Below are 16,459 nucleotides of genomic sequence, written 5' to 3' on the forward strand. Positions count from 1 at the left end.
TTAGTTCTAGAAGGCTCTATGGAGGTAGGAGGATAATTGCAATAGTTTGTCCAAACTGTGGTCTTCCCCAGGTGCAGCCTGAGGCATAGAACCCCTCTGCTTCCTCTCCCCTGGTCTCCTTATTTTTAATGGTCTCTTTGAAGTCTGTGACACCGAGCTGTCCCATTTTATCTCATCAGTGAAGATAGGTCAGTGGCCAGGGTACAGGGCACTGGGTACCATTTTTGTTCTTCCCCTTATTTTCTTTCTTTACCCTCAAAGAACAGCAGCCAGAGAGGGGTGCTGACAATGGGGAGGGGCTTACGGCTCAGGTGTCTGAGGGGAAACAGAGGGAGAAGTAGTTGGGCTGTGCCTGGCAGGGCTCTCCCACCCAATCTCGCAGTACCAAACTTAGCTGGGAAGGTCTGGGCACGAGGATGGGGTGGCCATAGCTCAGGGCAAGCCCGTGTCTGTGGAAGCATTTTGGGGTTGCAAACTAACTGGGGCCCTCTGCATGGAGACACCAGTCGCTGAAGCTCCCATTGGCCTGGCCGCAAAGCCCAGATCACCTCCTGTCCACTCTGAGAATTGGGTTGGGAGATTCAATTGATATGCAAATAAGTCACAAACAACATGCTAATAAGAGTGGGGATTTGGTGTCTTATTATCAGTTAGGGACTCCTGGCACTTTTTAGGCCACACCAGGATAATGGTGGGAACTTGAGGGCCCTTCACCTGCCTTTCGGCCTCATGGCTCTCGGATCTGGGTGGTTGGGAATGAGGGTGAGGCATTGCGAACTCTGAAAAGTGATACTCTGCTATTCATGATTTCCACAGATGGGAACAAGCAGAATACCAATAGCCAGTCAATTGGAAGCATCTCAGGTGGGCTGGAGGATCAATATACCTGGCCAGACACACACTGGCCTTCGCAAAGTTAGGCCCCCCAAAATGTCAGGTTGCCAAGCCAGAATCCAAAGCTTTGCACTGAGAACTTCATGTTGGGGCTCCTGTCCCCTCCTGGAGCTCTGCCTGGGTGACACCCCAGTCCTTCTATTCAGGTCCTGTGTTCACCTCTGGGAAGTGCAGGGCCCTGTGGGGTTTTTTTCTTTTTCCTTTTCCAAGCCAGGGAAGTGTCCTGGCTCCTAGACTCTGCCCTGTGGAGGGGAAAGGGGGAGAGAGAGGGAAAAAAAGATTTCCACCTTATTGTTCAGCAGCTGGAAAATTGTTGTCATCTGTTCTGCCTTCCATTTGCTGAGAATGGAAAAAAAATGCGGAAAATTTGGGGAAATAAATCTCAATACCCTCATAGGACCTCTCTCCCCTCCCTCTCTGGCCCTTGCATCCCTGCCTCTCTGCTCGGGGCTCAGTTTCACTTTGCTCCCAGATTCTCTCCCTGCTTCTCTTCAGGGCACTGGGGCTGCGGTGGGTTTGGGACTGGGGCTGGGCTGGGCTACGCCGGGACTGGGCTGGGCTAGACTGTGCTGGGTGAGAGTTGAGCAGGGGCTGGGGCTGGGGCTGGAGCTGGACTGGGCTGGCCACTTTTCCTGACTCCCGGTCGGTGGGAGTGGAGGGCTTGGGAAGCCACCGTGATGTCATTCAAGAACTGCATAGCTGCAGGATGATAAGTGAAGCCCTGGGGACCCAGCTGGCTGAAATTACAGACAGTTTTATCCCACTGGCTTCCTACAAGCCAGAGTGAGGCAGAGCAAGCCGAGCTGGGGAGAGAGCGCGCAGGAGAGCGGAGGGAGGGAGGGAGTGGGGTGTGTGTGTGTGTGTGTGTGTGTGTGTGTGTGTGTACATGGGCAGGCAGGCGGCACTGGCTCCTCCCACCCCTGACAGTCGGAGGGAGCTTGAGTAGGACACAGAGAGCACTTGGAGCTGCAGCCATGTAGGAATTATTGGGAATTTGGGGCACCAGGATCAAATCAGAGCAGGCTTCCCTCCGCTTCCTCCCTCTCCCTCCAGAGGGTAAGTGTCTGCTGAGCAGTTGTTTTGCCTGTGAGTGTTCTTGTGTGGCTTTCTGCTGGACCTGGGCTGGGGTGCTCGTGCTTCTGTTCTGGGAGGGTGTGGAGGGGCAGGCTCTGTCATGACCCCACCTGGGAAGGGCTTGTGGCTGAGTGGGGCTGTGGCCCGCTGTGCTGCTGTCTGATGTGGATGTGACCGGCCTGGTGGTCCCCCTCCTGGACTTGCTTCTGGGACACGTAAGAGCCACAGCTTTCAGGGCGAGGGTGCCTGGGTTGGTGGGGGGCCGTGTGTCTGAGTTGCCCTAAGTCTTGCGGGGTAATTGTTCGTCTTGTGCGCGAATGGGGTGGGCAGAGGGAATGAGGTGGAAGTGTGGATAGCTCTGGTGAGATGTTATTCAGGACGCCCCCTCCCTGCATCTGTGGCCTGAGCTTTGGGGCACCTCCAGCGTTCACCATTCCCCACCGGCCTCCTGTGGGCTCCCATTCACGGCTTTCTCCTGCCTTTGGCAGAGATCTTGGCAGCTTGACTCTCCTCTAGCCAGGGATCTCTGAGTGCCCAGGCTGGCACCCTGGCCTGGCAGAGAAGGACTTCAGCTTGTTGTGGGCTCTAGAGCTATTTTTACCATCCTGAGTGTGCCTGTGATATCTGCTGCCCGTATAGGCCGAGGGTAGGGGTGGGAGTGCCAGGCTCGGGTTATAGCTCCAGGCCGGGGGGGACACAGACCAGGCCAGAGTCAGGAGGCTGGGTCTGAGAATTCACTTTTGCCCTGCAGGCGTGGGCCATCCAGGGCAGGGCAGAGCACTTGCCCTCCAGACCCCTGGTCTCTCGGGACTGAAGTCAAGGTCACAATCAGGTAGGTGTTCTGCTCCTACTCCCTTTTCATGGAGGGCATGGTATGAATTCAAGTAAGATGATATCTGGGACAATTGCCATGGGTCCTTCCTAAGGAGGGTCCGGGGACACATTTATCATCATCGCTTGACAGAAGCACCATATATTATGTTGTCCTGTGGTTCTGGGTCCACAGACATAGTTGGAGAGTCTGTCTTCCAATGCTCTCAGCCCCAGCCATCTTCACCTTGAAGCAGCATTAGGGACTAGAGCACTGAACGGGGAGCCAGGAGTCGGTTTTGTACTTCCTTGCTGGGTGACCTTGGGTGGTCCTGAGCCTGCTGAGCTTCATTGCCAGCCTATAAAGTGAAGGGTGGGCAGGGGGATTAACTACTCCCCTAAAGCCCTTCAGCTCTAAAAGCCCCAGGGCTTTTAAAAAGCTCTCTTGGCTGAGCCCACCTCCCGGGCCCTGGAGATCCCAGTTCTGCTGTCCCCCAGAGGGCCTGGAGCAGCGGAGGCAGCCGTGGGTGGGAGGGGCTCTATTCTTTATTTCAGTCTGAAGCTGACTTTCTCCATCTTCAAGGCCACAGGCTGACATTGAGATTTGGGCTCCATGTGGGTCTCGGACCTTGAGCCTCCCTCTTTTTTTCTTGGACTCAGCAGAATGGGGAGGTGGCCAGGAGAAGCCCAGCTGGTCCACCCTCCCTAGGTCCAGAGGCAAGCTTGTAGGTGACACTGGTGAGGTCACTTGCTTAGAGGACAAAGCCACCTGTGACAAGATTGACAGCACAGCCCTGAGAAAAATCTTGTTCCTCTCCTGTTCACTTTCTAAAGGTGTGTGCTATTAAATGGAAAGAAAAACAGGTGTCTATTTGTCACTCATGGACTGGTCTGTCCCTGCTGACAGGGTCCCAAGGCCCTGTGCTTGTTGTGGGCTCTGGAGCTATTTTTACCAAAAAATCTTTGGTAATTTTTTTACCAAAAAATCTTTTTACGTGTTCCCAACGTGCATCTAAGTCTCCTGGGCTGCACTTGGCACCTGCCCTCCTTGCTGTTTCAGAGGCCGTGTCTCCTCTGTGTGGCTCTCTCTCAGAGGTTCAGGGATTTCTCTTCAACCTCTAATTCTGCAGATCTTCAGAGCCCCTGTGGAAGCCCATTCCCCTTGAGAAAGTTCCAGAGCTCGCTGCAGACTGTGGGGAACAAAGGGCTGCCTCAATCCCCAGCTGTCTGTGGGAAGGGAAGCTGGCATGGGTGGAGGCCAAGACTGTCACAGACTGAGCCCCAGGCAGTCCCTGCCACAAATGCCAGGATGTTTCAGGAGGTCAGGGTCTTCCTGGAGCCAAACGCTGGGGTTCTCCACGGGGCCCTCTCTACCCTCATGCCTTCCTCACATCACTTTTCCCGGCAGGTTAAAAGCCAGTGGGGCACTCTGAGCCACTTCTTAGGCTCCCGCAGCTGCAAAGCGTCCACTCAGTGTGCCGCCCCGTTTCCCCTGGATGGAGCCTGGCATTCTCCACACAAGTCATGGGTGACAGAGAGGATATCCAGAGACAGCACCCTAACTTTTTGATGCATATGCTGTATCTTGGGATCCACAGATGGGCTTTGGGGTGTTCATCAACTCCCTTATTTCACCAGATCTCCCAGGGGTCCTTGGTCTAGGGAAGTTAACGTCCACTGGGCTGGAGTGTGGCTGGAGAGGTCTGTAGGGGATGCCATGGGGTAGGCTCTGGCTCAGGGACCTCCACCATGCTCAGCCTTTGCTGCAGAATATGAGGAATACCCGTCTTCATGTTTTGGCTGCACTGACTCTCTTCCCTCACCTTTGGGAGAAACTTGGGGTCCACCTAGAACCCCTGATTTTTCACTGGGTGGTGGTGAAAGAAGAGTGTCTCAATGGCTGACAGAACTACATAAAACTTTCTTGGCTACTCGGTGTAATGCAAGAAGCATTTATGGAACAAGCACTGTTCTCTAGGGCCATTCTGTACAGCCATGCAGGTTACATATTGAACTTCAAGAGGCATCATTCACACAGACCACGTTGTGGATGGCACCATCTGGGAACTGGCCCTAGGGAGAGGGAGAGAGAGAGAGAGAAATAAAGGCTCTTCCTCAACAAGCTCTCAGCAAAGTGGGAAGACAGACATGGACATCAGTAATGACCATTCTGTGGGTGACTGTTGTCACAGTAGAGATGTCTACAAGGGACAACAGGAGCACGGTAGAGGTTTACCTGAGTCTGGAGGACAGTAGGGAAGAAGTTAGATTAAGGGAAACTTCCCAGGGAAGTTCGAACTGAGTCTGAAAGCGTTTGCCCAGGAGGTTGGGAGTTTCACGGGCAGGATGAGGAAGGGCATTGCAGAGAAGGAACAGCATGTACAGAGGGGAAAGAGCGTATGAAGAGTTGACTAGGAATAGAGTAGGGGGTGTTCAGGGTATGGAGGACAAGGAAGTGAGGTTTCAGAAGGTAGGCAGAGGCCTGATGGGAAAAGGTCTGACATTTCCAGCGTGGGGGTTGGGCTTTACCCTGTGGGCGATGAGAGCTGTTGAAATGTAAAGCAGGGGATGGAGAGAGGAAAAGTAGAGCGTGCTTGGATATGCCAGGTCTAGTTTAAGAGCCTTAGCTCCTGAGTGCTATCACTCAGCAAAGCTGCACACACACACTCGAATCCTCACCTGACAGGCCTGGAGGCTGGGCTCTGAGTGGGTAAGTGGTCAATGCAAGCTGATATGGCCATTAAGATGGGAGCTATGTTTCTGAGTGCTGGTGTGTCTGGCTGCCGAGGTGGGGTGGGAGGGCGCACTTCCCTATCTCCTCTCCAGAGCCATGCCTTGTGGCCTTCCTGGACGCAGTGCTCCCTCCTGCCCTGGTGCCTGCCCCAGCCATAGCCTCTCCTGCCTCTTCCCATGGCTGGGGCAGAGTGTGTGGATAAGGGAAAATGCAACCAGAACTTGCTCTCCGGGCAGGCTCTTGGCCAAGCTTCACTTCTCATCAAAGCTCACCTACCTCTCAGATGCACATGGCCTTGGATTCCCCACTCCTCCTTTTAAGGAGTTTTGCCCAGTCTGCCTGCAAACTGCCTATGTCTGGGGTAGGCACGGTGCTTCTTCCTATTGGCATGGCACTGATTTTCCCCCACGTTGGGTGGTCATCATGGCTCTGGGTAATGCATTTTAATGAATTGTTATTTGCTGGACTTGGACCCAAAGGACTTTTTTTATCATGAAGGGACTCATCCTGAAAACCTTAATAACTCATTCACTATCCAAAACCTACCTGCTGGTCCGACAAGGAAGGGTCTGTCCTCACTGAGTCATCGCCAACGAAGGTGACTCCTTTCTTGCAGTCAATATGGCTGGCACCTTTTATTCTTCATGGTTGGGCCGTCTGTCCTAACATCTAAATAAGCAAAACCTCCCTACTTCTCATGAGGAAGAGAAGTGGGGTTCCTTGATCTCAGAGCCCAAAGTGCTGATCAGCTGGAGCGGGTTTCTCTAGATGTCCTCTAGCCATGTGTGTGCCAGGACTCTGGAGAGCTAGCAAAAATGCAGATTCTTGGCCCCACCCCAGGCCTCTGAGTGGAAGTCTTTGGGGATAGGGTCCTGAAATCTAGATTTTTAACAATCTCCAGAGGACGTTCTTATGAACATCAAAATTAGAAAACAGCTGCCCTGAAACCGTGTGACTTTAACATCCCCTATTTGTTTCTTTTGTTCTTTTTTAAGTGTGTGAGATGGCTACATCCTTACTTTCCTGCATCCCAGCCTCAGCTGCACAGCTAGTGCCGCACACATCTCTGCACCCTTTTCTGGGAGGGAGCCCCGGGGAGTGGGTGCACACCCTAGTCAGCTGGGGATTTTCCTCAGAGTTTTCCAAAAGCATGACTCGCTCATCTGGATTATGGCTGCCCTGGAATAAAGGCCCCGTGGTGCAATCAAGCTCAGCGTCAAGGGTGGGGTCTGGAACTCTCTGCAGCTGCTGAGAAGAGCAGGGAGACATCCTCAGACAAAGACAGTGGGGCCATGGAGAGATTTTGGGTTTTGCAGCCACCAAGAGGAATGGACAGGACACCGGACCTTTCAGCCCACAAGGGCAGATGTCCAGGCTGGCTGGGCTTGGGGCCTGGAGCTCTCCACTTGGGGCCACCTGCAGCTTGTGTTTCTGCTTCAGTTTATCCCACTCCATTGTCACCCATGACAATGCCCACAGCCCTCAAACATGCAGACCCCTCCCTCTAGCCCATGCCCCATTGTTCTGGATGTCCAGCCTCCTCTCATCTGAGATGCATTCCCCTGACCTGATCATTCCCTTTGCGGCTGCCGGGACTTCAAGAAGATGGCTCTGGAGACCCCTCAGATTAAGAGCCATAAAGCCACCTCCCCAGCCTCCCTTAAGTCCCTCTCTCATCCTCCTCTACCTTATTTCACTCCTGTCCTCTCTGCCCCCGTCTCTCTTTTGCCCTTCCTGCCTTGACGGATTGAAACCAACATTGTGTTCCGGCTTCTTGTGGTCCCGGTAAAAAGCTCTAATGTGGCCGTGGTGGACGGGGAGAAGGGAATGATGAGAGTGTGTGTGCCGAAGTGGGGGCTGGGGGACTTTTATCTTGTCTCTGGTGGGAGGAGGAGGGGCATGTGCTCCACAGATCCTGCCGCTATGCTGGGGTTTCAGCAGAGCCCACATGGGGGCTGGACAGGCCTGGGACCAGCCTGGGTATTCTCGAAACCTCCCTTGGATAGGAAGAGGAGCACAGCTCAGCAAAGGTGCCGAGTGGCCTGGAGGGTGCAATCTGGGGCCAAGAGACATTTCCATTTGTAGTTAGCAAACAGGAGTTAATTAAACAATTTACATCTGTTCGATTTTCTTACTATGCCTTAGTGGCTTAGCTATGATTGTTCCTGATGGTGTTGCTGCAAACAGGAACCCACTTGGGGATAGATTACATGACAGAACAAGTTTAACATTGACATTTTCCAAATCGATGCAGACTGGGGCTTGGCCACAGGGGCAAGGAAGGGCTGAGGTATCAGGTAGTCAATTCTCTCTCCTGCCTGGGGGATGCCTTCATAGCTCTTGTGCTGAAAGCTTTTCTGTTAATCATGACTGAGATGCTGCAGGGGCCTATGTGCGTTCTGATTTGAATTTGCCCCCAGTGGCTCTTACTATGGAACACGTCTAAGTGGGGAAGCCACTGGACACACTAGCCTTTGCTTTGCAGCTCCCCACTTCTCGGACCACATGAGCATGAACTTGGGGGATGAGGGGGCGCAAAGGATGGAGGGGATCACTGGCCCAGGAGGGAAATTCTGGCACCTCACAGTGTAGGTGGCAGAGGGGGTGCCCTGGCCCAGGAGGGGGCCTGCAGATTTCTAGGGACAATGAGAAGGAAAGCCAGCTCTTCAGATTTCAGCCAACTTGTCCAAGGGGCCCCATCCTCAAGAGAAACACCCCAGAGATGTGAGTGCATGAGAGGCTCCTGTCTTCAGTGCTTCGCCCCTCTAGAAACAGGCAGCTGGGGTCTCTTCTTTTTTTTTTTTGAGACAGAGTCTTGTTCTGTCACCCAGGCTGGAGTGCAATGGTGCGGTCTCGGCTCACTGCAACCTCCGCCTCCCAGGTTCAAGTGATTCTCCTGCCTCAGCCTCCCAAGTAGCTGGGATTACAGACACGTGCCACCACACCTGGCTAACTTTTTGTATTTTTAGTAGAGGTGGGGTTTCACCATTTTGGCCAGGCTGGTCTTCAACTCCTGACCTCAGGTGATCCGCCTGCCTCGGCCTCCCAGAGTGCTGGGATTACAGGCGTGAGTCACCACGCCTGGCTGAGGTCTTTTCTTTTTGTGTAGCAAGGAGCTCAGTTCTTTGGAGAGAGTGGGCATGAAGGTCAGTCTCCCTCATCCTACAGGGAGAGGACCCCTTTACGATGATAATAGGGGGTTGGAAGAGGCAGCTGTGCCTGGTCCTGCATCTTAGCAGCCTTTAGGGGTCTAGGCACAGGGCCAGGTTGGTGGAGATTCAGAATGTATTTTAGCCAAAACTCCTTTTCAGTTCAGACCAGCCCCCAGCCCTGGGCCCTGGGTCGCTGCAATACTCTGGTCCTGTGTTGTCTGGGGCTGGTGTTGGCTGAGGTCCCAAAGCCTTGGGGAAAACTGGGGGCAGAGAGGTGGATCTGGAGAGGTCAGTAAATGAGGAGGGCATCCAGTCCCCAGGGTGTGTGTGTGTGTGTGTGTGTGTGTGTGTGTGTGTGTGTGTGTGTGTAGGGGGATGCAAGTGCCTGGTGGGGCATCTTTGTGCTAGTTCTCCGTGTTGTAACATGGCTGGCCTGTGGTCTGTGTGTGTGTGTGTGTTGATTGGGATGTTCCTGTTTTGTGGTCGTCTGATCACTTGTTTTTGGCCATGGGCTTCTATCAGAGTGTTTATTTTTAGAGGCTGCCACTTCTGGCCTAAGGGCTGATCCTTGGGCATGATAGGAACATTTGTATTTTCCGAAATATTTGTGGCTTTAAGTATTTATTCGGGGGTATTCCTGCCTGTTATGTGTTTATTCTAATTTGTGTGTATGTGTGTGTGAGTGTTTGTGATATGAGGGAGGTGTAGCATAATAAAAATTACATACTCTTTGAAGGAAGTTAGCTCTGATTTTAAATCTTGGCTTTATCAGGTAGCATTGTTGGCACATAAACGGTTTCCCATCTCAGAGGCTCAGTTTCTCCCTTGCTGTGATGGGTGTAATACTGTCTGGCTCAGAGATGATGGCTAGAGAGGATGCGCGTGTAGAGTGCCCAGCGAAGTGTTGGCGTTTGCGCTGTGCTCACTGCACGGTGGTCACTGTTGTTGGTATTTGTGTGTACATGTTCATGCCGGTGCTGTCTGACTTTGGTTCTTGGCATTGTGTGGCACCTAGTGCGTGCTCATGCCTGGGTGTTTCTCATTTGGGTGATCTCTGACTGTCTTTTTGTCTGGCTTGGTGTGTGACTGCTGGTGTCTGGCTGGAACTGGTGCAGTCTTTGGGAAGGGGCTTTTTTCCTTGCTAACGGAGAGCCTGGATTAGAGTAAGGGGAGGTGCGTGTGTGTGTGTGTCTGTGTGTGTGTCTGTCGGGGCTGGCGGCTGGGCTGCTGACTGTACAGGGTGTGAAATCACCGAGTTCCTCTGGGCGGGGAAGTTCTTCATTCCTGAGTCAGCCCTTTGGCCCCGAGCCACCCAGCACTCACTTTTTCCTTCCAGAGAAAGTGTTGCTCAGGGGGGTCCTCAGAGCTGCCTGCAGACAAGAGGACCCTCTCCCCTGTGAAGACATCTTGTTTTTGTGTTCACGATCCCTAAGATGCTTCCCCTCCTGCCCTGGTCCCTGAACCCCCTGCATTAGCCCCTATATGCCCCCCATCCTTCAGCACAGGAAAAGCGTGTCCCCTCTGGCACAGGAACTGTTGGCTTGGCTGAGCCCCACCTTGGCCCATTCTTCAGGGGCCCCTGGGTTGGCGCAGAGCAGTGGGATCAGGACGCTCGTCTTTGCAGACCTGCTGCGATCCTGTCTGGCATACCTTCCCTGGACCCGTGTCCCTTTCCTGGAGTCTTGAGTGGTATGGGCTGAGCTTGCTGGTGGAGGGATAGGGGTCCATCAGGAGTGGGCAGTGCTGGGGAGGAGCTGGGAGGAGGCTCTGGAAATGTGGCAGTAGGCAGCATGAATGACATTGTATCTCTGAATGGTTCTAGCACGTCCTTTGCATTGAGCTGGAGACAAATCTAGCTGAGGGCAAGCTTGTCTTAGAGAGTCCCAGCTCTGCCTTCAGCCTCCCTGCCACCACCACCTTGGGTATGGTGAGGCCCTTTGCTGCACCCTACTGCCCTCCTGGGTTCTCCCCCTGCTTCCCTGGGCAAAGGCTATCCTCAGGGGTGACTGGCCATCCGTGCTGATACCTCTATGGACATTAAAGGCAATGGCTACTTTCCTGGCATTCTGCCTCTAATCCAGAGTGGGAACTCCAGAAATCGAAGCAGGGGTGAGACTTGCTGAGATGGGGTGGCGGAGGGGACTGCGGATGCTTTGGAAATGGTCATTCAGGAATTAATGATACTCATAATGGCGATGGTTAGGGCTCCCAGCTGTTGACCTCCCATCACGTGCCAGGAACTGGTCTCGGCATGTCATGTGTCAACTCATTTAAACTCGAAGCACTGTGTGTTTAATGAATATTGGCAATTTCAGATGGTTCAACCAGATTCTATTATTATCTCCATTTTATGGACTAGGAGACTGGCTCAGAGAGTTATTCATAACTTGGTCAGGAAGCTGGTGAAATGCCAGAGCTAGGCTTGGGACTGGAGCGATTTGCCCCCAGCACTTCCTGCTCAGTGTTGGGCTCCACTGCCCGGCCCTGAAGCCGAGTGTTGGTGAGGCTCTGCCCAAAGCCTAGGGTAGAGGTCTTTCTGTCATCTCCCCTTTTCCCCACCTCAGGGTGGTGAGAGGAGGTTTTAGGATGCAGGGCATGGGAGCTCTTAGCTTCTTTCTCTGGGAGAGTGGATGATACCCCTGCCTCCCAATAATGTCTGCTGTCTGTTGTCTCCCCTCCGGCTCTGTCCCTTGCAGAGGTGGTGGGACACACGCAGGGGCCACTAGATGGGAGCCTGTATGCCAAGGTGAAGAAGAAAGACTCCCTGCATGGCAGCACCGGGGCTGTTAATGCCACACGTCCTACACTCTCGGCCACCCCCAACCACGTGGAACACACGCTTTCTGTGAGCAGCGACTCGGGCAACTCCACAGCCTCCACCAAGACAGACAAGACTGATGAGCCTGTCCCCGGGGCCTCCAGTGCCACTGCTACCTTGAGTCCCCAGGAGAAGCGGGAGCTGGACCGCCTGCTGAGTGGCTTTGGCTTAGAGCGAGAGAAGCAAGGCGCCATGTACCACACCCAGCACCTCAGGTCCCGCCCAGCAGGAGGCTTGGCTGTGCCCTCCTCTGGACGCCACGTTGTCCCAGCCCAGGTTCATGTCAATGGTGGGGCGTTAGCATCTGAGCGGGAGACAGACATCCTGGATGATGAGTTGCCAAACCAGGATGGTCACAGTGCGGGCAGCGTGGGCACACTGTCTTCTCTGGACGGGGTCACCAACACCAGTGAGGGGGGCTACCCAGAGGCCCTGTCCCCACTGACCAATGGTCTGGACAAGCCCTACCCCATGGAGCCTATGGTCAATGGAGGAGGCTACCCCTACGAGTCTGCCAGCCGGGCAGGGCCTGCCCATGCTGGCCACACGGCCCCCATGCGGCCCTCCTACTCTGCACAGGAGGGTTTAGCTGGCTACCAGAGGGAGGGGCCCCACCCAGCATGGCCACAGCCAGTGACCACCGCCCACTATGCCCATGACCCCAGCGGTATGTTCCGCTCTCAATCCTTTTCGGAAACCGAACCCCAGCTGCCCCCAGCTCCAGTCCGAGGGGGAAGCAGCCGGGAGGCTGTGCAAAGGGGGCTGAATTCATGGCAGCAGCAGCAGCAGCAGCAGCCTCGCCCACCTCCACGCCGGCAGGAAAGAGCCCACTTGGAGAGTCTTGTAGCCAGCAGGCCCAGCCCTCAGCCATTGGCAGAGACCCCCATCCCCAGTCTCCCTGAGTTCCCGCGGGCAGCCTCCCAGCAGGAGATTGAACAGTCCATCGAAACACTCAACATGCTGATGCTGGACCTGGAGCCAGCCTCCACTGCTGCCCCACTACACAAGTCCCAGAGTGTCCCCGGGGCCTGGCCAGGGGCTTCTCCACTCTCCTCCCAGCCCCTCTCTGGATCCTCCCGTCAGTCCCATCCACTGACCCAGTCCAGATCTGGCTACATCCCCAGTGGGCATTCATTGGGAACCCCTGAGCCAGCCCCACGGGCCTCTCTGGAGTCTGTCCCTCCTGGCAGGTCTTACTCACCTTATGACTATCAGCCATGTTTGGCTGGGCCTAACCAGGATTTCCATTCAAAGAGCCCAGCCTCTTCCTCCTTGCCTGCCTTCCTTCCGACCACCCACAGCCCTCCAGGGCCTCAGCAACCCCCAGCCTCTCTCCCTGGCCTCACTGCTCAGCCTCTGCTCTCACCAAAGGAAGCAACTTCAGACCCCTCCCGGACTCCAGAGGAGGAGCCATTGAATTTGGAAGGGCTGGTGGCCCACAGGGTAGCAGGTAAGAGATATTCCGTCCTGACTCCTTCTACCCCTTCCTTATTTGGTCTTGCTGGGGGGAGGTGCAGGTCCAGCCATGACCCCTAAGCAGATGTTGCTTTCACTGGTGAGAGGAGGCTCTCAGGAGCCTACATGCTAGCCAGTTATCCCTTCCTGCATTCATTGTCTGATAGGCACCAAGCCAGACACCAAGTTTCAAAGTTCAATGTCAAGCAATTCCTGCCCTCAAGGAGTTTACAGTCTAGTGAGCGGTAATGTGTACTGTGACAGAGGCGGGACCAAGATCCCAGAGCCTGGGAAAGCAAAGCTTACCATCTAGGGCAGTCATAGAAAGCTTCCAGGAGGTGGTGACTTTGGGGTTGGAGTGCAGACTTTCTAGACAGAGAGGAGACTCTGCAATTGCCTGTCGTGCTGTCTGTCCTCAGACTTTAGTTCCTTGGGGGAGGCGTAGAGAAGGCTGGAGGGAGGCCTTTGTAGACTCAAATTCCCTCTTAGGCCCCGCTCCCAGAGGCCATGAAAGAGCCTGAGAGGGTATCCTCAAGTCCTTAGGCTCTATCTGCTGGGGCGGGGAGGCCAAGGTTCCCCTTCCGAGTCAGTTTTCCTGTTAGTCTTTGCTGAGGACCAGCCCCATACGGGAAGCAGGCGCTGAGAGACAAAGCTCCTTTTCCTATCAGAGAGTGGGCTTCTCTTTTGGGAGAGAGGAAAGTGGGACACTCAGAAGAGCTTTTGGGGAGACAAAGGCAAGAAATGGCAGCAAGTCTGGGGCCATGTTGGGAGGGACAGCTGTGACGTTCCCTTCCCACTGGTCTAAGCCTATGCTCATTCCACAAGGGTGGCTGAACTTGGCAGGAAAACCTGTTGGGTGACTTTATTCTGGAGGTGAAGCCCAGACAGGGGTGGACCAGAGACTGTGGATTTGGGTGGACCTTGTGCCAGCCCCTCAGCTGACAGGGTGGTGGGAGCCCAGCGAGGAGGAGACGAGCCTGGGCAGCTGTGTCCTCCACCCCTTTTCCTAAATTTAGGGGAAGCTGAGTCACCATGCCAGCTGCAGGGAGGGAAGGAGACACCCTCCCTGGAGATGGACCGTGGGTTTAGGGAAGCAGCTTGGGGCAGGCCAGCTGGCTCAGGACCTGGTGTGGGGACATAGGCTCCCTGTTCCTGTACTTCAGAGTACAGCAGAGTCCCCAGCTCCACTATTGGTATAATAGCTTGAAATTGGCCACTGCAGGAGTATTTGCACCATGGAAATTGGCAATCAGCCTCACCTCCCATAGAGAGCTGGCCTAGCAGTAACCATTCCTTTTACCTGAGCATTGGAACACAGGATGGGCAGCTCTTAACCTCAGATGAAACGCTCCGTGGGTGGTCCAGATGGGCTTTGACTTCTGCCTTCTCCCACATCTGGGCCCCTGAGTTAAAGACACCCCCCTGGCTTTGTCAGCAGAGATCCTTTTCTTCTTGGTTTTATTGAGGGGAGATGGATGGGGCTCTCTGAATTCCCTGGGAATTTAATTCCTCTCTCAATATTTTGCAAGGTTGGAGTGGTGGCCTAAAGATTAGTGACATGCTAGTCTAATGAGGGGCAGGATCCAGGAGCCTTCTCTCTGGGGGAGCAGAATACATTTCCTCCCCTACAAGAACCCTTCCATGTAGCTCTCCTGGAGCTTGCTCAAAAGGAGGCCATAACCCTAATGGCCCTGGGAGGATGCCCATCTTGTAGTGGACTGCCTTTTAGCCCTTTCTTTCCTACCAGCTTTCAATGGCTTGACTGTCAACTTCCATATTCTGTAGCCTCTCAGGCTTTGGCTGCCATGAAATCATAGAGAGGGAAGGATACTGTTGGCACAATGTTCCCATTCCCTAGCCCTGTTACCATTTCCTCCATCAACTGGGAATGACCAGGAGAAGGGATGAAATGTATAGAGGGGACATTTATATTTGGCTCCCAGGGCTATGAAGTTGCCTCTTTGGTTCAAGCCCTGTCACGACAGAATTTATGTCAGCAGGTCCTGCATGAGTAACTTCCTTAGTAGCCTTTCAGGGTATCTGCAGTGCCTGTGTAGATAAAGGCAGACAGACAAGATCAATGTGTGGAACAGTCTGGGAGCCAGGGAAGATACATTTCAGCACTACTTCTTTCTGCTCTTTCTACATCTCTGCTGTAAGAAGCTGGAACATACACTTTGACATGAGTAACCTAGGAAGCTCAGATATGTGGGAGAACCTCTTCATGGCCATGAACTTGATCTGGTTTCTCCTGGCTTTCCTCCCCCAGGTCTGCCTTTTCCCCATTGGCTGTCCTCCATACCTCAGTCTCAAGTCCCTGGTTTATTCCACTTTGATCCAATCACCCTTATGCCTTATTCCAGCTTAAGTCATAGAGGAGAATGTAGGGGCAGTTTTCTAATTTGATAAAGGGTAGGGGCCAGAAATTTATAGCATACATCACACTTTCCTGTGGAGCACTGGAAGCTTTCCTATTAGAGCTAGGGACAAAATAAGGATGTCTGTTATCACCACTTGCATCTAACATTGTATTGGATGTCCTAGCCAGTGCAATAAGACAAGAAAAAGAAATAAGAGTCAGAGTTGGAGAGTCCAACTGAGTTATCTTATGTCCCTGATTCTGTGACTGGACTGATCTCAGATGTCTCCAGAGGTGGAGATTTCAATACATGTGGGAAATCAGATATGGATCTTATCCTTAAGGAGTCTAGAGTTTAATAGGGGGAAAAAAGAACTGGAACTTTAAAATAGTCTTTTGTAATAAGAGAGGTAAGGAGAAAGCTCTGCAGGAGAGAGGTGAAGCGATCACAATCAGCTAGAGATGGGGGAGGCAGTGTTAAGTGTGGTTTTAAACTGAGCCTTGGAAGATGGATAGGACTTTGAAAGTAAACGGGATCACTGGGCAGAGAGGGTTCACAGTGAAGACAGGAGAGCATAGAAAATGTTTGGAGAATGGCAAGTAGATTGACAGCATATAGTCTGTGAGTGACAGTCGGGATAGGTAGCCTGGGGTCTGTCTCTGGATGGTCTTAAATAACAGACTAAGGAGCTTGCATCTTACCTGGCAGCAATGTAGGAAGCCATTCCTGTGGTTTCATAGGGGAATGACCGGAGCTGAGGTTCAGGATGATGTGTCTGGTGGGTCTGGGCAGGAAGGACACTAAATGGGAGAGACTTTGAGCCAGGAGATGCTAGGAACTTGTTAGATAGCCTAAGTGATGTGGGGCTGGATTAGGGTGCTGACCATAGGAATGCAAATGAAGAGATGAGGCAATGGATACTGTGGGGGTAGAACCAATGCACTTATGTGTTGATTGGCTGGAGCGGATGAGGGAGAGGGATTATCAAAAATGATTCTGAGCTCCATGAATAGAAATAGAATGATGGTTCTGTTAACAAGCAGGAAGGCAGGAGGAGGACGTTGGGTGGAAGATGAAGCCCTGGTGTTAGACATGTCGAGTTTGAGGAGGCAGTGGAGCCTCCAGGGAGAGACATATGGAAGGCAACTGAACTTTGGAATTG

At 53.3% G+C, this 16,459-nt stretch overlaps 1 protein-coding gene across 7 annotated transcripts in view; it reads left to right on the forward strand.

Annotated features, from left to right (window-relative positions):
* Positions 1 to 16,459, forward strand: part of TNS1 (tensin 1) — a 214,892-nt gene that overhangs the window by 150,111 nt on the left and 48,322 nt on the right. For 4 of the 7 annotated variants that reach the window (XM_032754548.2, XM_032754546.2, XM_058438380.1 and 1 more), the window contains one exon: positions 11,361 to 12,932. In XM_032754548.2, the coding sequence (XP_032610439.1) occupies positions 11,361 to 12,932 (1,572 nt within the window). Of the gene's footprint in view, positions 1 to 2,719; positions 2,801 to 11,360; positions 12,933 to 16,459 lie in introns of all 7 variants that reach the window. The other 3 variants (XM_058438388.1, XM_032754544.2, XM_032754545.2) reach the window with 1 other exon arrangement.

The sequence above is a fragment of the Hylobates moloch genome, unplaced genomic scaffold, assembly GCF_009828535.3.
Source record: "Hylobates moloch isolate HMO894 unplaced genomic scaffold, HMol_V3 SCAFFOLD_1, whole genome shotgun sequence".
NCBI lineage: Eukaryota > Metazoa > Chordata > Mammalia > Primates > Hylobatidae > Hylobates > Hylobates moloch.